The sequence below is a fragment of the Macaca nemestrina genome, chromosome 6 (assembly GCF_043159975.1).
Source record: "Macaca nemestrina isolate mMacNem1 chromosome 6, mMacNem.hap1, whole genome shotgun sequence".
Classification (NCBI taxonomy): domain Eukaryota; kingdom Metazoa; phylum Chordata; class Mammalia; order Primates; family Cercopithecidae; genus Macaca; species Macaca nemestrina.
This window is the reverse complement of record NC_092130.1, coordinates 101,406,137-101,433,333: the sequence shown is the minus strand read 5'-3', so window position 1 is coordinate 101,433,333 and position 27,197 is coordinate 101,406,137. Positions and strand designations below refer to the sequence as shown.

The following is a 27,197-nucleotide window of genomic DNA, read 5'->3' as shown; positions in this document are numbered from 1 at the left end:
TGCAAAAAGGAACAGTTGTTTCTATATAATAAGTTAAATGTAAATTAAGTAGGCCAGGTGTGGTGGCTCACACCTGTAATCCTACCACTTTGGGAGGCTGAGGTGGGTGGATCACTTGAGATCAGGAGTTTGAGACCAGCCTGGCCAACACAGTGAAACCCCATTTCTACTAAAAATACAAAAATTAGCCAGGCGTGGTGGCACGCAGCTATAGACACAGCTACTTGGGAGGCTGAGGCAGAAGAATTGCTTGAACCTGGGAGGTCGAGGTTGCAGTGAGCTGAGATCACGGAACTGCACTCCAGCCTGGGTGACAGAGCAAGACTGTCTCAAAAACAAAACAAAAAAACAAAAAAAGAACAACAAAATGTAAACTAAGTAGAATGACTCAACAAAAGTGAGTTATTCTTTCAAAGGGTGTTGAATTAGATAAAAGTGACATAACTGCAAAATATAAGGGGAAATCATAAAAAGTTAGAAGGAGCCTATACTTAGGGTTTTTCAAAAGTTATCTTTAGACTTTTATTCCACGTTAGAGATATCAAAACTGCAAATAGTAAATCATGTGTGAGGAATATAAGAACAGCTTCTCTCAACTCCACAAAGAGATGGCATTAGCTCAATGTTAAAAAGTTTATATTTTTTAAGTTAAAATTTTAGAACGTTACCTACAAGATGTATTATTTTTAAATTTTCAGTAACCTACAAAGTAACTGTCCCAGCCTCAACAAATAAAAAGCCTTCAAACTTTTTTTTTTCCCTAAAGTCCTTAAACCGGTTTGATATACCCACTAGATAAAAACTACCTGTCTATGCAAAATAACAATACGTAGCAAAAAGCACAGTAAAATAATTTTATGGAAAAAAGTATTAGAATGTATATTCTTCAAGGGCAAGGATCTTTATCTTATTCACAGATGTATCCTGAACATGTAGAACAGTTCCTGGTACGTGGCTGACACTCAGTAAATATTTGTTAAATGAAGAAGAAAAGGAACTTACTGTGATGACAGCCTTGCTAAGACAGATGGATCCCCTGCAGCCATACTCTGTTTCGTCTTCAGATTTGTAGTAACTCAGAGCATTATTTTTCAAAACTACCCAACGATCCTGCCACCCATGAATGTAGTTTGTCCACTGGGAGTGGGAAGGGGAACGGAAGGGAGAAGAAAACAAAAAAGAGAAGTATTTTAGAAATCCAAACTTTTTGAAACAGCAATGTAATTTTAAAACCAAAATGTGAAAAGTCCAACTTAATTCTAGGCATAAACAGTAAAATGATTACAGAAAGTGAAAAGTTGAGATTTTCTAGATTGCATAATGATTTTCAGTAATTTTTACAATATTATAAATAAACTGTTAAGAAACAAAATATATCATTTTCTTCTAACATTTGAAGAATAAAACAAAAGCCAGATTTTGGTTAAAATTATTGTTTGTTCTCTGTGTGCTTTCATCCTCTCCTAAGTACCTTCATGATACTTGTTTTGGTCCTTGTCATAATTAACATATTCAACAGAGAAGTATGTTCAGTTAGGTATGGAGTCTCTCATTTTCTGACACCAAAGACTGCATGAAGCCTTCTAAATCAACGGAAGTATAAAGTCAATTATTACTAAACTCTACTTTTGTTGTTATTCCCATATGAAAATTTATAATGGTCATAACTATATCAAAATAAAAATAATAATCTTTAGTAAGTTGGCATCAACTTTAACTTCTCCTCTACAGAACTGAATAATATTTAAAATGGCCAATTCATTTTCCAAGTTTCTCTGAACATATATTTTTCAAACTCAAGAGTAATAAAACAAAAATAAAATTGGTTTTCAAAAACATATAGGATTGCCTTCAATACCTTAAAAGAGTTTCTGTGTTGCTAAAGTCTTGCTGCACAGTGAACGTCACAATAAACTGGAAAAGGGAGAAATGTAAACTTTACAGGACTACTTATTTTTGCATGTTTTTATCTATGCTCTGGGGTTTTAAGTATAGAAAAATCTCAAAACTATCTGCCAATTCCAAAAACTAATTAAAAATGGATTGCCAATATACTGCATTGGCTCAGGCTCTATATCCACTGAGAAATCTTTTTCTATTCTCTAATTAAGCATTTTTGAGATTTATTCAGTTCTTAAATTTTCTTTTATTTTGTATTTTTTTGAGACAGGGTCTCACTCTGTCACTCAGGATGGAGTGCAGTGGCACCATCTCAGCTCACTGCAACCTCCCGGGCTCAATCTTCCTTCCTCCTCTTCCCAAGTGATTGAGACTACAGGTGCGTGCCCCCATGTCTGGCTAACTTTTTGTAGTGATGAGGTTTCACTATGGTGCCAAGGCTGGTTTCAAACTCCTGGGCTCAAGGATCTGTTTTCCTTGGTCTCCCAAAGTGCTGGGACTACAGGTGAGCCACTATCCCTAGCCAGTTCTTAATTTTTCTAAGCCCCATCATTACAACCCCTCTCTGAGAACTCATCCAAGCTGACAATTTAACTCATTCTAGTGGCTCCTAATCATCACTTCCTTATTTCTAACCGCTTGTGATGTACCACCACTTAGACAAAGGGTTGAAATAAATGATAGTTACCAACAAAACTGAATTTACTTCTATAAGGTGTACTTCCTTCCTATTTTCCTACTTCTTCTTTCCTGCTACTTCTGCTCAGAGTCTGTGTATTAGATATACAAACAGATTAGTGTATACAGGATTAAACAGGCTCAACTACTCTACAACTCACGTGAAGAGAGTTTTGACAAGTTACTTTTGTAAGCTTCAGTTTCTTTGCCTGTTGATTGATGGCTGAATAAAATAATGAAAATGCCTAGCATAGTCACAGAAGATACTCCTAAGTGTTCCTTCTCAATATTTATAGCCCATCACCAAAACCTGCTTATCTTTCCTTCATAGTAAGCCCTTAAATTTGCCTCCTCTTCTCATTTTCAACTATTCCAATCAAATTACCCAGTTCCTGTATTCCTTACAGGACTTAATCTTTTCTCTAGTATCTTCTGTGTTTTTCATAATTTACACAAGCTTATTTACTTACTAAGCATGTTTGCTTACTTTTCTTACATGTTGACCGTATTGAGTCTCCAGCTCCAAAACTTACATGGACAACTTCCCACTGACTGTCATACAAATTGTTTAGGGCATTCAAGACCCACCATGGATTAATCTTACCTCATTTATAATTACCACACTTCATAAGGCTAAATTTTGTGATAGTGGTCAAGTTACTTACTCTTTGTTCTTTTCTTTGTCAAACTCTGTCTCTCAGAGTTAAGTTTAAACAAGAATAGACTTAGAACAGTGCCTGGACATAGTATTTTCTGAATCTGAGGAAGAGTTATACATGGCTAATGAAGCTTAACCTTCAGCATTTCTCACTAGAATAGAACTCTTTCAATATTAGAGAAGGGACCCCAGCAATTATGTATCCGTAATTCAATATTATGTTCTTGTAAGAGGCTGAACAAACTATATCAGCTTCAGGACTCTTTTCTCAGTAAGCTGTTAGCTGTTATTATGACACCTGGAAGACAAGTTTTTTGTCTTTTCTCTGCTCTCATAATGTTCCCTCACTCTTCCCCATTTAACAAATACAGACAAGGCAATATGCTAGACATTGCAGGAGAACTGAATGTTACTGTGGCAAACAGGCCAGCAAACACAAACACAAGAGAAAAAAATATATATTTAGAATAAAACAAAATGCTATGGGAATTCAAGTGAAGGAGGTCTTGAATGATGGCAAAATACAAAAAGGCTTTACGGAAAGGACAGTATTTGACTTGGACTCTTAAGGATGGATAGAATTTCAAACAGTTTGGTGTGTGCAAAAACAGAAGGTAAACCATGAAGGATGGAGGAAATTCAGAAATTGAATGAGATTATTTTATCCAGCCTTAGTTGCTCTCAAGTCCTACTAAGGCATGCATCTTTTCCCCACCATGATCCATCACGATACTTGTTATAACCAGACAGAATTATTGTCTATCAAGTATTTTTGGAATCTATACACTTAAGTGATTTATAAGAAATATGCTTCATAGGTATTTCCATATATTTCAGATTACCATATGGAAAATACCCTTTGAACTGGTATATTTCTAATATAAATTTACCCAAGCCCATTCCAAATCCACCCCATTTTGGGGGACAAACGAAACAAATTGTACCGGGACTTATTTACATTACTCAATGGAAGGAAAAGAACAAAAGCCGAGTTCTGATCCTTGTTTAAATTACCAGGTGAATATGAAGAATTCAAAATATATAATTTACATTTAAAAACATGCACCGTACTCAGTATGAGTATATATATTCAATTTAGAATACCCTTGATTAAAAAGTTTCCAGAAAACACTGTATATAACCATAAATTGGTAAATCTCAGGAAAATTTCCTTCATAGCTATTAGCAAGAATACCAAAAGCTGTATTCCTATTCATTCTACATAAGAAGCAACAGTCAAAATTTAAGTTATTCACCTTCCACAGAGGTGATCAAATGCATTTGTATGCATTTAAATATCGAGATTGGTCTTCCATTTTTTGATCTATAGTATACCTACTCCACATAAAGTAAAACTCAGAGCACTGGTGACTTTTTCCCCCAGTCACTCCATTCCCCCAACCCCCAAAAAAGTAATTATCAGTAGGTCAAAATTACAATTTGTTTTGTAAAATACTCAACACATCACAATACTAATATGGCAGTCAGCTTCCCATCTTATGAGCAGTGATGAAACTATCAAAATCACTGAGAAGCAAGTAACCCACTTCCTATTATCAACTGAAAATGTGTACCTACTACACAATGTGTTCAATAGAGATTCCTAAATTACAGGATACATTTAATGTAAAGAAATCCTGAGGAGCTTCTCGTTACTGAAAACCTTGCATTGAAATTTCAAGAATGATCACAGCATCAATATACAACTAATTTTTCGGCTATACAAATAAAAGTCAACACTTGCAATCCTTAGTTCTGACTACTCATGCCTTTTCTAGTTCCCTTCTCATTAGCTTTCTACAGACATTATAAAAGCATTATATTAAACAATTCCACAAATAATGTCCAAGTGATGTGCCAAAGTATGAATACTGGAAACAGGGTGATTTCTTAATAGCCAGTAGCTGCACATGACATAGTATCTTATGACCAGCTTGTTGAGGGACTGGCCCAGCTCCCCCTCTCCAAGTTAACTGCTAGCTCCAGCCATTTCTAAAAAAGTTTAACAGGAAGGGGGAGAGAAGTCCAAAAGGCTATGTGAATCTTCTTATAGCAAAAACTTAAAAAAAAAAAAAAATCCCAACCATGTAATATCAAGAGATCATCCATCTGCAGTTCTATAATGGCTGCTTTCCTAAAATTTTGATACACGGATTTTAAAAAATACATAAAAGGTAAAACATCTTTTCCTTACCCTGGACCCCTTACCGCAAAAAGAGTTTATTATTAAATAATGCTCTTCTTCCTGGACTAAAGATCAGTCTCCTTTCTCACATGTTTCAAGTTACTATGAATATTTCCTGTACCCATCACGTGCCGATTCAATATCTCTATTCTGAACTAAGGTACAGGGTGAGGGAGAAAGTCCTCCACATTAATCTGTCTCACTACATCTAACCTGGCGAGTTCAACACCTCAAATTTCAACATCAAGCTGAGTCGCTCCGGCTTCTGTCGAAACAGCTGCGTCCGCAGTGCCCCCCAACCTACTCGGCTTGGCATCCTCAGACAGACCAACCTCTTTTAAGAGGTCCGACTTGAACCGCTCCCGTGCCCAGTCGTTCCGACACCGCTGAAGCCCAACCCGGATTCCTTACACCCGGGACAGCTGCCGCCCTAGGTCCCAAGGCACGGCACGCATCTGGTCTCCCAAACTGGATCCCCGGTTGATACACCCTTTCCCTGGTCCTCGGCTGCCCCCGACGAGCCCTCGGGCAGCAAGGACAGGCCCCCTATATCCCCGCCTCATCCCTAGTCGCCGCAGCAGTACTCAGCCTCGCACCCCGGCACGTTCCGCGCCTCCCGCCAGCCCCACCCCACCGCCTCAGCGGATTGCCTCGCGGCAGGTGAGTCGGGCCAGGGGTCCCCTGGCACCACCGGTTGCTCACCTTACTGAGGACCCCGCAGCGCTCCACAGGCGGCCCAGATTCCGTCTCTGGATCCTCCTCCGAGCCCGACGAGTTCCAGCTCTGATTATCCGACATGGAGGCGCGACAGCCGAGCAGGAGACCGGCCCCCGCTCCCTCAACTGCGCCGGAGGAGGCGCCCAGTCCTCGGGGTGAAGGGTCGGGGGATGGCGAAGCGAAGAGTGCCAGCTCCGCTGTGGGGGGGAGCAGGAGGAGGGACGAAGTCCGCTCGCCGCGCCGCCGCCGCGCCTGACACCGAGCGGAGCGGGGAAGGAGGACGAGCGGTGAAGGAAGCCTACCCTTCCAGCCGTCAGCCGCCGCCGCCGTCGCCGGGACCCCTGCGTTGCGCCCGGTGCTGCCACCCGAACTTAGCCCCCTCGATGCCAATTTCAAATAGCGAAGGAAAAGGGAGAAGAAGGGAAGAGAAAATCCGGCCGCTGAGACCCGAGTACACTCACACCTCCGCTACCGCCGCCATCTTGCTGCCTGGCCCACTATTTACCCTCCCCTCCCCTGTCCTTTCCCCTCCCCTTCGTCCTCCCATTCTCCCCTCCTACTCCCCGCCCCGTCCCCCTCCCGGCGTCTGACGCGACACGCCAAGCGTGCGGGATCCTCCTCCCGCACCCTACCTCCGGCTCTCCCGGATGACGAGGGGTAGAAAAGTAGGAGGAGCGCAGTAAGGAGAGGGCGGGATAGGGATGCCGCTGTGCTGCATTCTGGGAAGGGCGTTGGTTCGTCGCTCGCCCAGCCTCCTGGGAGTTGTAGTCGCGATCCTGAGGTAACGGGTGAGTATCCCGCGTGGGGATCGCTTGTCGCCTTGGGGACTTGTCAGTCGGTGGGTGGGCTTCGTTTGACAGTTGCGTGACCTGCCTCTTGGCCTCGCTTCTATCCTTGCCTTGTGTGTTTATGACGAACCCTCCGGGCTTGCGGGCCAGGACGTGAGAGAGCTTTCTGCTGAAGATGACGGGCCTGCGTTGCAGGGCTGCTTGTCGAAAGCCCGGGAGCGCGTAGCCGCTTCCGCCTCAACCACGGGATGGGGTTTTGTGAGCTCCTATTGCCAAGGGGGTTTTCTTTCCACCAGACCACCGCTGTAAATCTCGAGGGTCTTTCTTACCCATTAGAAGTTAGAATTCACATTTGACGTTTAAAGGAAGAATTTCCTTAGTACCTTCTGACAAGCACGCACTTCGCATTTTTAGATTTCTAGAATTTTCTTTGTGGAAAGTAATTTTGAGGTTGTCAGAGAATAAATAACGTTAGAAAGGTTTTTAAAGTAAAACAAGAATGTCAGGTGATAGCCTGGGATTTTCTCTTAGTTGTAAATGAATATCTTACTGAGAACCACGTTAACCATGCCTGCCCCTCAAAGATAGGAAAGTTTGGATATATAGAAACTTTCTCGTATTAGAAATACGAGATTAGGGGATTAGGCAATAGGTGGCTATTTTTAAGACTAGGGTTGAATTAGCAGAAAGACCAAAAGAAGATCTAACAGCTCTTGTCAGTTGTCAAGGATAACTTTGATGGTGAGACCTTTGACTTTGTAGCTTCAGTAATTTCCTCTCGTTAGCTATTTTAATATAGTCGAGTTCCTGATAATTGCCAAGAGTAAAGTTTGTTATTAAGCCTTAGAAAGAATACCTTTTTTACTACAAGGTTGGGACAATAGGAGCGAAATTTCGAGTCTAAGGGAAAACGCTAGCCGAGTGCGGTGGCTCACGCCTGTAATCCCAGCACTTTGGGAGGCCGAGTTGGGCGGATCACCTGAGGCCGGGAGTTTGAGACCACCCCGTCTCTACTAAAAATACAAAGATTAGCCGAGCAGGGTGGCGGGTGCCTGTAATTCCAGCTCTTTATATCCTGGTTTCAAATCTAGGCTTGATGACCTTTTCCCATATCCCAGTCTCCTATTTTTTACTTCCTCAATGGGGGATTAATTACGATTCTAAATGTTTGGTAGCATGAAGCTAGGTTATCTCTATCGTGGCAGTGGATATTTAAGTAGGCATTGCCAATATGTATCTTGCTTTCTTTTACTTCCTTTTCTGACCATCCACACTCCATTTATATTGATGAATTCTTTTACTAATGTCAATTATTACTGTATTATGCTCATACTGCCATGTCTTATTCTGCAGCTTTGATCCTTAAGGTGACTTAGCATATCTGTCTAAGACTCCTTTATCTGTTACCATTTAAGGTTCCAAAGGCAGCTGTATTTTTGGAAAAGTGGGAGGGAAGAAGTAGATGGGGGTACTCATTGATACCTTAATGCACTTCACAGCTACTTGAGAATATGTCAGATCCCACAAAAAGTTCTAACATTCGAGAATAAGACAGTGATTTCAGAAATGGAATTTCAAAGGGTGTGTAGGCCACCCTTTTTATTCTGTTTCCTGTTGTACAAATGAGAGCCAGGCTAGGAATGTTTCAAGGAGAAATATTCTTACTATTCAATGAAATTGAAAAATATATTCCCTTATCTTTTACTCATATCTGTTTGGTTTATGGGATAAAAACTTGTTAGGGTAGTTGGTATTTCATAGGCTTCACTATAACATTGAAAAACCTTTTAGTCTAAAAATCACACAGTACAGTACACTGATGAACAGTATTAGTGCCCACTCTTGGCATGTACACATGTTCTTTCTTTCGTTTTTATTTTGCTTAGCTTTTGAATTGCTTTTCCTGTTAGATTGAGAAATTATTTTATTAATATTTTAAAGGCATACTATATAAAGCAGTGTGGTGGTATCTTATGTATCAGTAGAATCCTCATGATAGTTATTTTGTAAACGTGTTTTGCTTCCTGTTTTTTTCTAACCCTTTTATTGTTTCACTTCTATAATTTCAAATCCTTTTCTTCTTAGTCAAATAAGTTGAAAAAATATTTCTATAGAGCATACATGTTGCTATGGTGATAGCTTATGAAAATATAGTTTATCCCTGTTTAAGATCTTTATTAAGATCTTGCTATATGATCATCTGAGATACTATAAAAGTAAAATATAAACCATTTCTGTAGAGTCATTGTTTTCTAGCATTTTACTGTCTAGGTATTCTGACAATAATTATGTGTAGAAAGTGAATAAAGATTTTAAATTGCCTGTGACGTAGGAGGTTTTCAGTAAATAATAACCGATGAATGAAATAAGTTTAGCCTGGTTGATAATTGAAGGGAAGTTGTAGGAACTGCCATTAACAGGGCCCAAGAAAAAATCACTAACGTGATTAAAATCAGTCAGAGACCAAAGAATCAAATAACATCATAGCTTTTTGTAAGTAGCAAGTGTCATTTGCTAAAGGCCTACAAAATGTCAAACATTGTTTTAGGTTCATTTGATTTATTCACTCTTCACAAAAATCCTGCAAGGTAGACATTATTCTTATTTTACACATGAGGAAATTAACATTCAAAGAAGTTAAGTAAATTGCCCAGATCATCGCTAGTGAATAGTCTAGTCCAGGCTTTGGACCTTAGATGCTTGTAATACATAACTTTTAATACGTATAGAATTGATTTTAGATTGTCACTCAGGCATAATGGTACATACCTGTAGTCCTAGCTGCTCGGGGTGCTGAGGCGACAGGCTAGCTTGACCCCAGAGGTTTGAGGCTATAGTGAGCTGTGATCGTGCTAGTGTACTCCAGTGTAGGTGACAAAGTGAGACCCTGTCTCAAAAAAAAATTTCCAAAACACTATTATCCCAAATTATTTTAAATGATTAAACATTTGAGAATCTGTCAGAGCCAGATAGATTACGTTCTAGGTGTGTTACATAGTTTTTCTTTAGTTTAACGGTTTTCTTAAAAGAAAATTCACCCACATACATTTTTAAGGTACAATAACATAACAGCCAGTTTACAATTCTTTTCTTGCTAGTGTGTACTAGCAAGTATATGTTCCAATTACCCATAAATAATTTAAATGATCTCTGGAGCCTCTTGCAACTATCACCTTGTCTTGTGTTGCTGCTAAAAGGAATAACGTGTTGATTTTAACAGTTAGTATTATCAAGAAAAATAGTCATTGTCATTTACTATCATTTTATTTTTTATATTTTTGGTCATTTTATGAATAGTCCTGAGAAGCAGCAATAAAGGGATAGCGGAAAAACAACTTTATTAGAAATTATAATAAAAATAAAAATATAGCAAACTCAAATTTTTATTCCATATATTCTTGAAATAGGGAGGCCTTAAGCAGTCCTCCTGCCTTGGCCTCCCAAAGTGTTGAGATTTGACATGAGCCAACATGCCAGGCCCGATATTCTTTTCTCTATGGCTAAATTCCATTGTGTATATAGACCACATTTTCTTTATCCATTCATCCATTGATGGTTGATTCCATAATTTAGCTATTGTGACTACTGCTGTAATAAACATGTGAGGTCAGATAGCTCTTCAATATATTGATTTCCCTTTTGGATATATATCTAGTAGTAGAATTGCTAGATCATATAGTAGTTCTATTTTAAGTTTTCTGAGGAACCTCCATACTGTATTCCATAGTGACTGTACTAATTTACGTTCCCACCAACAGTGTAGCAGGGTTCCCCTTTCTCCACATCCTTGCCACCATCCATTATTCCCTATCTTTTTAATAAAAGCCATTTTAGGCTGCCCATGGTGACTCATGCCTGTAATCCTAGCATTCTGGGTGGCTGAGGTGGGAGGATCACTTGAGCTGCTCAGGAGTTCAAAACCAGCCTAGGCAACATAGTGAGACCTCGTCTCTATTATAATAATACTTTAAAAAAAATTTTAAGCCATTTTGACTGGGGTAAGATGATACCTCATTGTGGTTTTAAATTCCATTTCTATGATGATTAGTGATGTTGAACATTTTTTTAATTTAACTCTTGGCCATTAGTATGCCTTCTTTTGAGAAATGTCTATTTTGCCCATTTTTAAATCGAATTATTTTTCTTTTATTGAGTTGTTTGAGCTCCTTATGTATTCTGGTTATTAATCCCTTGTCAGATGGATAGTTTGCAAACATTTTCTCCTGTTCTGTGGGCTGTCCCTTCACTTTCTTGATGATTCACTCTGCCATGAAGAAGCTTTTTAGCTTGATATAATCTAATTTGTCTACATTTGCTTTGGTTGTCAGTGTTTTTGCGGTCTTACACAGAGAAGTCTTTGGCCAGGCCAGGAGTTGTGCCTCATGCCTATAATCCCAGCCCTTTGGGAGGCTGAGGCACAGGATTGCTTGACCCCAGGAGTTTGAGACCAGCCTGGACAACACAGGGAGACCCTACTTTCGCAAAAAGAATTTTAAAAGTTTAAAAATTAAAAATAAAATAAAATTAAAAATTTTAAAAATTAAAAGTTTAAAAAGTTTAAAAATAAATAAAGTTAAATGAATAAATAAAATTAGCTGGATGTGGTAGCACACACCTGTGGTCGCACACACCTGTGGTCCCAGCTACTCAGGAGGCTGAGGTGGGAGGATTGCTTGAGCCCAGAAGGTCAAGGCTATAGAAAGCTGTGATTGCGCCACTGCATTCAAAGCCAGGTGACAGAGACCCTGTCTCCAAAAAAAAAAAAAAAAAACGAAAAAACAAAAAAACAGCATTTGGCCAGACCTATGTACTGGAGTATTTCCCAAATATGTTTTTCTAGTAGTTTCATAGTTTCAGATCTTAGATTTAGGTTTCTAATCCATTTTGATTTGATTTTTGTATCAAAAATCAAAAAGAGATGAGGAAGAAATATCTGAGAGATAGTCTCATTCTTCTGCATCTGGTTATCCAGTTTTCCCCGCACCATTTATTGAAGAGACTATTCTTTTACCATGATATGTTCTTGATTGCTTTGTCAAAAATTATTGGTTGTAAATGTGTGGATTTATATCTGGGTTCTCTATTCTGTTCCATTTGTCCATGTGTCTATTTTCTTGCCAGTATTATGGTCATTTGGTTACTATAGCTTTGTAGTATATTTCGAAGTCAGATAGTGTAATGCCCCCAGCTATGTTCTTTTCCCTTAGGACTGCTTTGGCTATTCAGAGTCTTTTGTGGTTTTATATACATTTTAGGATTCTTTTTCTATTTCTGTGAAGAATGTCACTGGTATTTTGATAGAGATTGCATTGAATCTGAAAATTGTTTTGGGTAGTATTGTCATTTTAACAATATTCTTCCAATTCCACAAGCTTGGAATATCTTTCCTTCTATTTGTGTCTTCAATTTTCTTCATCAGTGTTTTGTAGTTTTCTTTTATAAATCTTTCACTTAAGGTAATTCCTAGGTATTTTATATTATTTGTAACTATTATAAATGTTATACTTTAGCAGCAAACAATATGAAAAAGAAATCAAGAAAGCAATCTAAATAAAAAATGTCTGTACTGACTTTTGTGTGTTAATTTTGTATCCTGAAACTTTACTGAATTTGTTTATCAGTTCTTAACAACTTTTTGGTGGAGTCTTTAGGGGTTTTGTAAATATAAGATTATGTTGCCTACCAACAAAGATAACTTGAGTCCTTCCTTTGCAATTTAGATGCCCTTTATTTCTTTCTCTTGTCTGATTGCTGTGACCAAGGCTTTCAGTATTATGTTAGGTAACAGTGGTGAAGGTGGGCATCCTTGTCTTGTTCCAGATCTTAGAGGAAAGGCTTTCAATATTTCCCCATTCAAGATGATGCTAGCTGTGGTTTTATCATATGTGGCCTTTATTATCTGGGATTATGTTCCTGCTATTCCAGTTGGCTGAGGGTTTTTATCATAAAGAGATGATGAATTTGTCCAATACTTTTTCAGTGTCTATGAAAATGGTCGTATGTTTTTTGTTCTTGATTCTGTTAATGTGATGTATCATGTTTATTGATTTGAATATGTTGAACTGTCCTTGCATCCCTTGGATGAATCCCACTTGATCATGGTGAAGGATCTTATTAATGTGATTAGCTAGTATTTTGTTGAGAATTTTTGCATGTATGTTCATCAGTAATATTGGCCTATAGTTTTCTTTTTTTGTTGTGTCCTTATTTGGTTTTGATATCAGGGTAATGCTGGCCTTGTAGAATTAGTTTGGAAGTATTCCCTCTTTGATTTTTTTTATTTTTATTTTTATTTTTGTGGGGTGGAGAGTTTGAGTAGAAGTGATATTACTTTTTCTCGAAATGTTGGGTAGAATTCAGCAGCGAAGCCATCAGGTTCCAGGCTTTTCTTTGATGAAAGACTTTTTATTGCAGCTTCCATCTTGTTACTTACTGGTCTGTTCAGGTTTTCAGTTTATTCCTGTTTCAATCTTGGTAGGTTGTAAGTGTCCAGGAATTTATCCATTTCTTCTAGCTATTCCAATTTGTTGGCATATAGTTGCTCATAACAGTATATAAAGATTCTTTGTATATCTGTGGTCTCAGTTGTTATGTCTACTTTTTCATTTCTGTTTTTATTTATTTGAATTTTCTTTCTTTTCTTTGTCTAAAGTTTTGTCAATTTCATCTTTTGAAAAAAACTTTTGTTGATCTATATTTTTTAGTCTCAATTTTATTTACTGCTGTTCTTACCTTTATTATTTATTTTCTTCTACTAATTTTGAGTTTGGATTGTTCTTGCTTTTCTAGTTTTTGAGATGCATTGTTAGGTTATTTATTTGAAATTTTTCTCCTTTTTTGATGTAGACATTTATTATTGTAAACTTCTCTCTTAGTACTGCTACTTTTGCTGTATCCCATAGATTTTGGTATTTTGTATTTCCATTGTCATTTGATTCAGAATATTTTTAAATTCCCTTCTTAAATAGAGACAGGGTCTCACTTTGTCACCTAGGTTGGAGTGCAGTGGTGTGATCATGACGCACTGCATCTTCAATCTCCTTGGCTCAGGGGATGCTCCTGCCTCAGCCTCCTGAGTAGCTAAGACGTTAGGCACACACCACCAAGCCCAGCCAACCCAGGTATTGTTATGCTTCCCAGGCTGGTACTCAAACACTTGGCTTCAAACAAGGTCCTTCCGCCTTGACCTCTCAAAGTGCTGGGATTATAGGCATGAGCCACCTTGCCCTGCCAGGAACAAGTCATTTGATTTGAACTTGCTCGAAATTAAATCAAACAATTAATTAATTTTTTGTATTGTTTCCGAGGTTCCTCTTGTTAATGATTTCAAGTTTTTTTCCATTGTGGTTACAAAAGATATGTGATATGATTTCTACTTCATTGACTTTGTTGAGACTTGTTTTGTGGCCTAAGATGTGGTCTGTTCTGGAGAATGTTCCATATGCTGATGAAAAGGTTGTCTGTTCTGCAGCAGTTGGGTGAGATTTTTTATGTCAATTAGGCCTATTTGGTCTAGTTTAACTCCCCTGTTTCTTTGTTGATTCTTTGTCTGTATGATTTGTCCTTTCCTGAGAGTAGGGTGTTGAAGTCTCCCTACTATTATTATATTGTACTCTCTCTCTCCCTTTGTGTCTCTCAATATTTGCTTTATAGACTTGAGTATTCTGGTATTGGGTGCTTAGATATTATTAATTGTTATATCCTTTTGCTGAATTGACCTGTTTATCATAATATAGTGACCTTCTTGGTCACTTTTTGGAGCCTTTGACTTATAGTCATATTTTATTTGATGTGTTAACTATTCCTGTTCTTTTCTGGTTTCCCCTTGCGTGGAATATCTTTTTCCATTCCTTCACTTATAGTGTTATATGTGTCTTTGTAGGTGAAGTGGATTTCTTGTGGGCATTGTATGATTTGGTCTTTCTTCTTTATCCAGTCAGCTACTCTGTGTCTTCTAATTGGAGACTTGAGTTCATTTACATTCAGTGTTAATATTGGTAAGTAAGAACTTATTATTGCCATTTTGTTGCTTGTTTTCTGGTTCTTTTGTACTTCTCTCTTTTCCTTTGTGTGTTCTTTTGTGGTTAAGTGATTTTCTCTGATAGTATGTTTTAATTAATTGCTGTTTATTTTTAGTGTATCTATTACAGGTTTTTGCACTGTGGTTACCATGAGGTTTATTAAAAAGTTTTAGAGTTATGACAAGTTATTTTAAAACAATGAAAACTTAGATAACGAAGAAAAAAATAGAAACTAACAAAGAAAGAAACTTAAAAACTTCTACACTTTAGCTTCATCGCCCCTAAATTTTGACTTTTTATTGTCTCAACTTACCTATTTTTATATTGCCTATCTCTTAACAGGTTGCTGTAGCTACTATTGTTTTTAACAAGTTTGTCTTTTAGACTTCATACTAGAATTATGAGAGGACCAACAACAATTATAGTATTAGAATATCCTGGGTTTGTCTGTGTACTTATTTTTACCAGTGCATTTATTTTATTTTTGTTTTCAGAGACAGGGTCTTGCCTCTTCACCCAGGCTGGAGTGCAGTGACATAATCATAGCTCACTGTAGTCTTGAACTCCTGGCTCAAATGATTCTCCCAACTTAGCCTCCTAAGTATCTGGGATGATAGGCATTTGCCACCATGCTCAGGTAATTAGAAAAAAGAAATTTTTTTAGAGATAAGGTCTTATGATGTTGCCCAGGATAGTCTTAAACTCCTAGCCTCAGTCAGTCCTCTGTTGACTCAGCTTTCCAGGTAGCTCGTATTACAGGCATGAACCACAGTGCCTGTAATAGACTAGCAGTGGGTTTTATACCTTTAAATGTTTTCTTTTTGCACATTTTTTTTTCTCTGAGATTGAAGAGCTCCCTTTAGTATTTCTTGTAAAATGAGTCTGATGATGGTGAATTTTCTCAGTGCTTGTTTGTCTAGGAAAGTCTATCTTTCTTTTTTTGTAGTTGAAGGATAGATTTGCTGAATATAATATTCTTGAATGGCAGTTTTTTCTTTCAGCACTTTGAAAATGTCATCCGCACTCCCTCCTGGCTTATTTGGTTCCCATTGAGGAGTCTGTTGCCAAACAAATTGAAGCTCCTTTATATGTTACTTGCTTCTTTTAACTTGCTACTGTTAAGATCCTCTCTTTGTCCTTGACATTTGAGAGTTTGATTATTACATGCCTTGGGGTAGTTTTATTTAGGTCAAATCTGTTTGGTGTTCTCTGGCCTGAATATTGATAATTTTTCTTAGATTTTGGGAGGCTTTATTTTTTTGAATAAACTTTCTACTCCTGCTCTTGCTTAGCTCCTTGAATACCAGTAATTCTTAGATTTGCTCTTTTGAGGTGATTTTCTGTATCTTCTAGGCAATCTTCATTCCTTTTTATTATTTTTTTCCCTCATCTATGTGTTTTAAAATAGCCTGTCTTCTAGCTCACTGATTGTTTTTTCTGATTGATCCACTATGTTGTTGAGAGCCTCTAATGATTTTTTTATTTCAGCAAACATATTTCTCAGTTCCACCAAGATTTGTTTGATTTTTTATTGTTTCAAACTCTGATAATTTTCTCTGATACATTTTTAAATTTATTTTTTGTGTTATTTTGGATGTCACCGAGTTTCCATAAAATCACTATTTTGTATTCATGGTCCAAGAGTTCACGAATCACTGTCTCATTAGGGTTAGTCACTGGTTCCTTGCTTTGTCCATTTGAGGAGATCATGGTTTGCTGTTGTTTCTTTTGGATGTAAATCTATGTCTTTGCACTGAAACATTATTTGCTTATTTTAGACTTCTCTGACTAGTTTGGTTTTTATTGGACATGTTTGCTTAGAGATTCTTTGTAACTTACCTGTTGAATTTCTTTCTTTTTATTTTTTTTTTTTTTCTGCTACGTCACTCTGCCTCTTTTTTGGCACTAGATGGAGCCTTGATTCCAGGTTTGCCTCTAGCCTAGTAAAGGATCAGATTGCTGCCTGTTAGGATTTGAGGAGGTCCGGAAGGTGATATCTCAGCAGTGTAGAAAGGCTGGCTAGGGGTTTGTACCCAGGGGACCTGTGGAACGTACCTCCTGCCTAGTGGTCCTGCCGAACAAGTACTCTGATTTGGTGTCTCCTTTGACTAAGTTAAAAGAGCAGAGTTTCCAAGACTGGGAGTGATAGTCCTCCCTTCCCCCTCTGTCTCTGAGTGTCCTCAGGGCTATTTTTCCCTTTGCATACTTATGATGCTTCCCATGGGTTGAGTCAGCGACCCCATGGGCCACCAGGACCCCAAGATGGTGAGGGAAACTGGTTGTCTACTTCAGTCTCACTTTTTCCAGTTTAGACACTGTGAGTCAGGGAAATTTTCCACATACTTGGTGTCAGGCAGGTTGTGGGAAGGGGTGTCATAGATACTGAATTCTGATTCTTTGTATGGCTGCTTGGAGTTTTTTTCACTTTTTTGTGTCCCTTGGAACCGTTTGATCTACAAATTGAGTTATGGGATATTGCTAGCAATAATCTCAGCACCATATATTTGTTTTTGGTTTTCGCTAGTGAGGGAATGAAGCCAGCTTACTTCTACTTACCGTTTGGAACCCAAAACTGGTTTCAGAACTCTTAATGGTGTTAATAAAAGCCACTGAAAAGAAGACTGCAAAAATGAGGTTTCTATGCTTTTCTGCTTTCAAAGATGTTATACTGTGGAAAACAATATGAGAGCTGAAATATGATATAAAAATGATTTCCTATTGGATCATCTTTTTAGGTGATTCCATTTTATTTTTTAATTATTTTATTTTTAGCATATCTCCCAAGAAATAATTCATGAGTAATGGTTAAATAAACCCTAGGATGATGAAATACTAAAATACAGAGCATAGGAAAAACAGGATCCCTAAGATTCTGTTATGCATTTTAAATTAATAAAGAGGATGAATACATTCAGATAGTAATTGTAGGATAGAATCAGTTTTATTCTTTAAAAAAAAAAAAAGAATCCTTTTTTCTTTGGAAAACTTCTAAGAAATGTGAAATATTAATGTTTACAAATAAAGTTGCTCAAAGAAGAAACTCAGAAATAAAAGACCCTGGTGGTATATAAGGGCTAGTGTAACTACATTCTTCAATTTTATTTTACAACCAAACCTGAGTTGGTTTATATTTCCTTCCCCATCTCAGGGTTAGCTGTTGTAATTCATTACAAAATAAGAATAATTTGCCTAAATAAGATACTCTTTATCTTAAAGGTCAAAGCACATCGTAATATACTGCTAGTTGATTTATCTTTGTCCAATCTAGTAAAATTTTTTGCATTACAAAATAGAAAATATTATATATGAGTGTATTTATTAAATACTTATCCATTGGGATATCTAAATGTCATTTTAGTTAGAAATACCTAAAATATTAAAATCATTTTTCAGGTTTCCATATAAAAAAGGTATGTCTGTCATGTAGATCACACCATAGAAATCAGTTCGTAGTAGAACCATACTGTGTAAATTGCAATCTAAGAGAATTACCAAGAACCAAAGTAAAGTCAAGGGGATCAATGACTAATATGCAGTAATATTTACCGTAGCCCTCATGCAGATATGTGAAAAGATGTGTAAAGTTAAGAAATACCTGTAAACTCCAGATACAAAGGCTTTCTGCAAACAAAGACATTTGCTGCTTTCTAGGGATTATTGCTAGTTTTATTGTGGAATGAGAACCCAAACTGTTTTGTGATTAAGTTAAACAGGTACATGATTCAAGGTAGGTTTTGTAGGTTATGTTCTTGAAAGAAGGCCTGGGAATTTTTAAAGCCTTGGAAAGCCTTGGTTGTTTTTTTTGTTTGTTTGTTTTTGCTTTTTTGTTTTTCACTAAAGAGTGTTTTTTGAAAACTAGAAAACAATTTAAAATATGAATAATGAGGATTCTGGGGAGGTAAGGAAGGCATCTATGTTGCATGTCAGAGACAGATAAAACTTTAAGATTGTAGGCTGGGCGCCATGGCTTAAAACTGTAATCCCAGCACTTTGCGGGCCGAGGCAGGCAGATTACCTGCGGTCAGGAGTTCAAGACCACCCTGACCAACATGGTGAAACCCTGTCTCTAATAAAAATACAAAAATTAGCTGGGTGTGCTTTCGGGCGCCTGTAATCCCAGCTACTCAGGAGGCTGAGGCAGGAGAATCACTTGAAACCAGGAGGTGGAGGTTTCAATGAGCCAAGATTGCGCCACTGCATTCCAGCCTGGGTGACAAGAGTGAGGCTCCATCTCAAAAACAACAACAACAACAACAACAACAACAACAACAAAAAAACCTTTCAGATTGTAAAAAGGTCAGATAAGAGGAAGCAGGAATAGGAGGAGGTTCTCATAGAGAATACGAGAACCTGTTTTATCTCTGTACTTTGAAGATAGGGGTGGACAGTTCACTGAACAGGTTTAAATCTAGGAACTGAGTCAGTTCCAGGTGCCTCCCTTAAATACTTGAGGGTTGAATGACTGTGTTAACCCATCTGAAACCAACCTAGGATTAAAATTTTAGAAGAGACTGGAGTTTAATTGACTGCTCTCCTCGCTTTGGATCTTGGAGAAGTCAGTGCTGTCAGCAAACATCTGTTTAAACATGTGGAATAGCTGCACTTTGGAGAGCAAAAGTTATTTTAGTACTTTAGGAATATGAAGTAAATTATGTATAAGTTTATTTGCTTTTAAATTTTTGAGAAACTTCTTCTTCCAGTAGGGAGAAGTAAGCTGCACATGACTGAAAACCTAGAAAAAAAATACAAACATCAGTTACTTGTGGGGTCTGGAACAAAAAGCAGATAGATTTTGGAAGGTATCAAACTTTGACAAAGCAACCCTTACAGAGTGAGATTCTCATTCTTTGCAGCTTTGCCTTGAGGGCAGACACAGTATGGCACAACTAATGTTCCACTAGGAAGCCCCTCATTATTCTGTCCAAAAGAACCAGGGAAAGGGGGCCAGTGCTACCAAAGAGTAGGGAAGGAACCCAAGAAAAGAGAGAGCCAGAGAATGGAAATTCTAAATGCCATATAAAAGCTTCACCTGACTTTCTGACTGGCATAGTCTACATGCATGCCCAGGGCAAATTGAAAGCAATCTGAACTGAGATCTGAGTCTCTCTCCTCACCAGACATAGAGAGTTTTCAGTTAGGGTTTATTTGCCTGCTAAAACAAAAATATTAACACTCTTCAGAAAGATTAACCAGAATCCAGAGTTCTTACAACATAGCATTTACAATATCCAGGATACAATTACTTGATATATGAGCCAGGGAAATGTGAACTATTTTCAAAGAAAAGACAAGTCAATAGATGATAACCCCAAGATGATCCAGATGTTGGAACTATCTGACAAAGACTTTAACCCAACTATTAAAACTGTGCTTAATGAAGTAAAGAAATATGTTTGTATCACTAAAAAGAAAGGAAATCTCAGCAAAAAAGATAATATAAAAAATCAAATGGAAACTGTAGAACTAAGAAATACAGTATCTGAAATCAAAATGATGTTACTAGATGGACTTAATAGCAGAATGGAAATGACAGAGGAATTGGTCTGTCAGTTCGAAGATAGCAATACAAAATAACCAATATGAAGAAGAGTAAGGGAAAAGATTAAAAAAAAACAACAGAAAAGGAAACTCAGGTACCTGTGGAACAATAGCAAAGGAGTAATAACAGGAGTAACAGGTAATTGAACCTCCAAAGGGAGATGAGAGAGAGATTAAAGGAAGAAGAAGAAACAATCATAATGGCCACAACTGTCTCAAAAAGGGAAAACATACATAGAGGAACAACAATTTGAGTGATCATGGCCTTAGCAGAAATAATGGAGGCTAGAAAACAGTGGAGCAACATCTTTAAAGTACTGAAAGAAAAAAAAAACTGTCGATTCAATTCTAAATCTGATGAAAATATCTTTTGAGAATGAAGATAAAACTGGCATCTTAGGCGTAGTTGTATATTTGGCATATTGATTAAGAATGCGGGCTTCGGAGACAGAATCGATTTGAGTTTCAGCCTGAGTACCTCTTGTGATCATGGGTGAATTATACAAATTCTCTAACCTCAATTTCCTTATGTGTTAAAGATACTTTAATGAAATATCTAAACTAATGAGTAATCATGAGTAGCAATGAGAGGATGCTTCCTCTCATTAGTATCTGCTTGGCAAATGGTAAATTGTTGGAAAACATTAGTTACCATTTATATATGCCTGTTTTTAGCTTTCATAGTAAATATAACCAACCTTTATAGAATTTCGTATTTTCTATTTTTATCTATTTCATTTTTGTTCAACTTTAGAGAGGTTGGCTCTATCTTGAAAAGGGAAGGGCGAGACTCCGTCTCTTTAAAAAAAAAGAAAAAAGGGAAGAAACCACTGACAGTATTGTAAAAGAGAAATCACTTTTACTACTGCTTTGACTTCAAAAACAAAATTTAGGAAGCTCTTATTTTCAGAAAAGGAAATGAGAGGGGACATTTTTCTGTCTTAGAAAACAATACCCTCAGCACCTAATTAATAAGATTTTTGCTATGTAAATTAAGCGTTATCCAATCATTCTTTGTCCCATTTGGTGCCCTTTTGTTTGTTTTGTTTGTCTCCTTATTTCTTTTCTTTTTCAATATTTTTCATGGTATTTTAAAATGATAATTTAAACAGTTGGAGATAAACTTCTGATTTAATGTGACTTTTTTTTTTTTTTTTGGAGACAGTCTTGCTCTGTTGCCCAGGCTGGAGTGCAGTGGTGCCATCTTGGCTCACTGCAACCTCCGCCTCCCAGGTTTAAGTGATTCTCATGCCTCAGCTTCCTGAGTAGCTGGGATTACAGATGTGCAACACCACACCCAGCTAATTTTTGTATTTTTAGTAGAGACGTGTTTTGCCATGTTGGCCAGGCTGGTCTCGAACTCCTGGCCTCAAGTGATCCACCTGCCTCAGCCTCCCAAAGTGTTGGGGATATGGGCATGAGCCACCGCACCTGGCTTAATGTGAATATTTTAATACCTAAAACCATGTATTTTCCTTTGAAGTAAAAGAGGTATCTAAAATAGATAAAGAGAGTCAGCTAGGTATGTGGAGTTTATCTCTCAGTCTGATTGGAGTTTTAATGTTCATAAGCATAAACCATAAGATACCCCTTTTGACTTTGTTTCTGTATTTGATATGAATGGTAGTGAAGGATATTGTGTATTAAATTTGGCTTTTAAATATAATTCATTACATAAAAAAGTCTCCAAGGAGGTTATGCTTTGTTTTATTCCTTCTAAAAAGAATTATATAATCAAACATGTTTTTTTTTTTAATTCCAGTTGTTGGAAATCTTAAGATGTTGTTTTGGCCAGGTGCAATGGTTCACACCCCTAATCTCAGCACTTTGGGAGGGCAAGGCAGGAGGATTGCTTGAGCCCAGGAGTTCTAGAGCAGCCTGGGCATGTGAGACACTGTCTCTGCAAAAAAATAAAATAAAATTAGCTAGTTTTGGTGGTACACACCTGTGGTCCCAGCTACTTGAGAGGCTGAGGTGGCAGGATTGTGTGACTGTACTCCAGCCTGAGTGACAGAGTGAGACACTGTCTCAAAAAATATTTTTTTATATATATATATATACACACATACACACACATATATACATGTGTATGTGTATATATATGTAGTTTTATTCTTAGATCAACTATTTGGACTTTGCTGTTGACATACATACCTGCTTTTCTTCTCTTAACCTGGTAGTTTTGCTTTCACTTAAATTTTTAATTCTTTTTATAAGGTATCTCAAAATCTTTTTGGAAAGGAATAGATAACCAGGCAGGCTGATAGGTAAGAAGACCACTTAAGTGTTAAAGAATTCCTTGTGTATTCCTTAAAATATCTGTCTTATTAAGACCAGTGCCTAAAAATGTATGGGCACAGATATTCATCACAGCATTTTTTATAATAGAGAAAAATTAGAAACAACCTAACTGCTGTCATTAAGGAGCTGTTATATAAAATATAGTTCAACCATACAGTGTAATACTGCACAGCCATTAAAAATAATATTAGAATATTGGTACTGTCAGACAAAGATTTTGAAGCACGAAGTTAAAGTTCAACCATCCCCAAATGGCCAAACTAAATTCAGATACCCAGACACATCATGATGGCATGGAAAATTTCCTTTCATACAGTCTTAAATAAAGAACACAGACTGCAAAACGATATGTGGGATGAAATCAACTATGTCTAAAATGTATAGATTACACACTTATACTCCATATAAGTAGAAAAAATATGGAAGAAAAAATGATTCTATAGTTCCATAATTATTTAAATAAAAATAATTCTATGATTAAGAGGGGGAAAAAGGTTACAAAGCAGTATGAATAGCAATGATGTCATTTTTGTATAAAATATGTGAGGAAATAGACATAGAAGAAAGTAATGAAGTATCCCAAAATATTATATTAATGATCATTCTCTCTGGATTGTTGCATGATATATTTATTATCTTTGTTTCCCTTTTATGCATTCTGATATAAAATTTTTTTGTAGCAAACATGAACTTTTATAATTGGAATAAACATTGATGCTATATTAGAATTAGAGTGTGTTGGAGCATGGTGGCTCATGTCTGTAATTCCAGCACTTTGAAGGCCTAGGCAGGAGGATCACATGAGGCCAGGAGTTCGAGACCAGTTTGGGCAACATAGCAAGAACTCCACTCTACCAAAAAAAAAAAAAAAAAAAAAAAAATTCAGGCAAGGTGGCACATCCATGTAGTCCTACCTGCTCTGGAGGCTGAGTCAGAAGGATCACTTGAGCCCAGAAGTTTGAGGTTACAGTGAGCTATGATTGTGCCACTGCACTCCAACCTGGGCAACAAAGCAAGATCCTGTCTCTTAAACAAAAATAGAGAGAATATAATGAAATAGATATTATAAAATATAAAGTTATGTATTTTCATTACATTAAGTGAATATAGTTATCCCTTGATATCCATGGGGGATTGGCTCCCGGACCTCCCACAGACACCAAAATCCATGAATGCTCAAGCCCCTGATATAAAATGGCATAGCATTTATATATAACCTTTATATAGTCTTCCATAGACTTTAAATCATCTGTAGATTCTTTAGAATACCCAATTGTGTTAGTCCATTTGCATTGCTTTAAAGGAATATCTGAGACTGGGTAATTTATAAAGAAAAGAGATTTATTTTGACTCATGGTTCTGCAGGCTATATAGGAAGCATGGGGCCAGCATCCGCTCTTGGTGAGGGCCTCAGGAAACTTCCAATCATGGTAGAAGGCAAAGGGGAGGCAGGCACATTACATGGAGAGAGCAGGAGCAAAAGAGAGAGGGGGAAGGTGCCACACTTTTTTTAACAACCAAATCTCTTGTGAACTCTGAACTCAGAGCAAGAACTCACTTATTAACACAAGGAGGGCACTAAGCCATTCATGAGGGTCATAGGTCATGACCTACCCCCATGACCCACCCCCGTGACCTAAACACCTCCCACTAGGCCCCACTCCAACATTGGGGATCACATTTCAACATGAGATTTGGAGAGGAACACACACAAACCATGGATGCATGGTTTGGATGCTATATAAGTAATTGTTATACTGTTACATAGTATATGCTATACAAATAGTTGTAAATGCGGTATAAATAGTTGTTATACTATTGTTTAGAGAATAAGGACAAGGAAAAATGTCTGCACATGTTCAGTACAGATTAAAAAAATTTTTTTTATATACAGTGTGTTGAATACACAGATGTGGAACCCATGGATATGAAAGGCCAAGTACACAGATTATAATCTTGTAATATATATATATAAACATATCAAAATGTATACTGGAGTATGTAGAGATCTTTTAGATTGAAATAGTGTAAAAAAAATACTTAATACATTTCAATTATATAAGTACATACATATAATTGAGTATAAACGTATACACATAGATGAAATTGTACCCTTCATATCCAGTCTTAACGTTCCAGGAGATACAATAGAACTATCAGCACAAATTTTGCAGTAAATCTTAGTTCACTCAAATTCACATGAAATGGCTAAGAACAATAAAAACTTACTTTTTATGAATAATGCTTTCCCTTTACTTTCCCTTTTCCTTTAAGTAGAAATATAGGGCCCTATTTTCTTGATAGTTGATTTTTCAGTTTTTAGGTTAGGTAATGTCTGGAGAAAATAAGCCGTTTTAGATGCCATGATTATTGAAGAAATTACCCTCTGGATTACTGGGAAGATCTCCAGTTGATCCCAAATGTGTTTTTCTTTATGTTTCTCACATTTCAGGGTATTCAAAAAGCTGAATCTATTTGTATTTCTCCTCTATATCGATGATCTTCGTTTCTATCCATATTCTGAATTCTGTCTCTGACATTTCAGCCTAGTTAAGAACCATTGCCTGGGAACTAGTGGGTTGTTTGGAGGTAAGAGGACACTCTGGCTTTTTGAGTTGCTAGAGTTCTTGTGCTGGTTCTTTCTCATTTGTGTGGGCTGATGTTCCTTCAGTTTTTGATGTTGCTGTCCTTTGGATGGATTTTTTTGCTCTTCTTTGATGCCCTTGGGGATTTGATTATGATATAAGGTGGATTCAGTTGACGAGCTTTGATTCTAGTCTGTTCCTGGGTCTTGGAGGAGCGCCCTCTGATTACTTTCTCTGTGCCTGCATTTTTTGGGGGGGTGTTCTGTTCCACAGAGCTTCCTCAGTCAGGGTCCTCAGTTGGCAGAGAGGCTGCATTCTTGCCACATCAGCCCTAATCTACTATCTGTGTGCTTCCTGGGGAAGCATGGGGTTGTGCCTGCCCGCAGAGTTCAGGTGGAAGTGGGAACCCTGGATTAGAAGTTCTAGTAGTTGTGGCCCATCTGGCTATAAGAGGCAGGGTGGGTAGAATTGCCTGCTCTGCTATCTGGTTGTTTCCATGGCAAAAAGAGGCTGCACCCCTTGGCACATTCAGGCAGAAGCAGGACCACTGGTCCAGAAGCTAAAGCAGGCATGGCTCACCTGGCTACCAGTGGTGGGGGTGGGTGGAGGCACCCACCCTGCCCCCTGGGTGTTTGCTGGGACAATAGGAGGCTATGCCCATCAGTTGAGTTCCCACAGACGCAGGACCCCTGGGCTGGAAGCTCTAGCATGTGTTGCCCCCCAGCTGCCAGAGGCAGGGATGGGCAGGGTGGCATGCTTTCTTGTCTGGGTGTTTACTGGGACAACAGGAAACTGCACCCTCCTGCTGAGTTCAAACAGATGTGGAGCCCCTGGGCTGGAAGTTCTCACAAGCATTGCTGGCCTGACTGCCAGTGACAGGGGCGGGTAGGGTCATGTAATTTGCTGTCCCGGTGTTTCTTGGGATGACAGGAAGCTGTGTCCTTCAGCTGAGTTCACACAGAAACAGGACTGCTGGGCTAGAAGCTCTAGCAAGCATTGCCTGCCTGGCTACCTGTGGCAAGGGTAGGTGGAGTGGCCAGCCAAATTCTGGCTGAAGCAGGACCACTGAGCTGGAGACTGTTGCTGAGCCCCATCCAGCAAGGAGTAGTGGAGAAATACTGCTTTCAGGCACTGCAGTGGCGGCCTCTACTGGGGCTGTAACACTGGTGCTGATCTGCTCCAGAGCCCAAGGCTTATAGAGGTCCACTTGGACTTCAGAGTTGCCTCCACCAAACATCCCAGTGGCTCTCTGCCTCAGTCTGGAAGCGTGGGGATGGGGGGCACAGGGTGGCCAGGGGGAATCTCCCATTCCCAGTCTTGCACAGGTCCCTGTGGAAAGTGTGAATCCCCCTGGGGGCTCTCACTTACCCTTTCAGGTGTGGTTCTCCTGACTCTGTGCTCAGCCCAGACAAGCTGGTGCCCAGCTTCATTCCTCTGTGCTCTCTGTGTTCCCCTGCTACCTCGATAGATCCCAACATTGTTTCTCAGATGATCAGTCTGCAGGGTCAGTGTTCACTAGCCCTTTTGCTTATTCTCTGTGAGAGCAGTGCACATGAGCTGCTTTTAGTCTGCCATCTTGGCCCCACTAACCTAACCCATTTTTAGATGTTACATTCCATCACTTCTACTTCTGCTATATTCTATTTGTTAGAAACAGGTCACTTAATTACACATTATGACATTAGTTTGTTGTGTCTTTTGTGCTTTCCTAGCATCTGTGAAGTATTATTGAAAGTAATTATTTTAGTAGTGTTAGGAAATGTATATTTTATAATAACTATTTTAGTAGTGTTAGAAAATGTATATTTGCAGTTCAAATTTTATTTT

The 27,197-nt window shown here is 38.1% G+C and overlaps 2 protein-coding genes across 11 annotated transcripts in view; one reads left to right on the top strand and one right to left on the bottom strand.

The window, feature by feature from the left end:
- The window catches only part of CERT1 (ceramide transporter 1), a 147,857-nt gene extending 140,949 nt beyond the window's left edge, over positions 1-6,908 (bottom strand). Inside the window, exons 1-4 of one of the 6 annotated variants that reach the window (XM_071098808.1) lie at positions 6,770-6,907; positions 6,440-6,516; positions 6,123-6,334; positions 1,003-1,137 (exon numbers count right to left, since the gene is read on the bottom strand). In XM_071098808.1, coding sequence (XP_070954909.1) covers positions 1,003-1,137; positions 6,123-6,334; positions 6,440-6,516; positions 6,770-6,855 — 510 coding nt within the window. In that variant the 5' untranslated portion in view covers positions 6,856-6,907. Of the gene's footprint in view, positions 1-1,002; positions 1,138-6,122; positions 6,517-6,769 lie in introns of all 6 variants that reach the window. The other 5 variants (XM_011730137.3, XM_011730140.3, XM_011730139.3 and 2 more) reach the window with 5 other exon arrangements.
- The window catches only part of LOC105475129 (DNA polymerase kappa), a 99,032-nt gene continuing 78,609 nt past the window's right edge, over positions 6,775-27,197 (top strand). The window contains exons 1-2 of one of the 5 annotated variants that reach the window (XM_011730143.3): positions 6,775-6,925; positions 14,808-14,922. The gene's annotated coding sequence lies outside the window, so the exon portion shown is untranslated. Of the gene's footprint in view, positions 6,926-7,048; positions 7,667-14,807; positions 14,923-27,197 lie in introns of those variants that run through there. The other 4 variants (XM_011730144.3, XM_011730146.2, XM_011730145.3 and 1 more) reach the window with 4 other exon arrangements.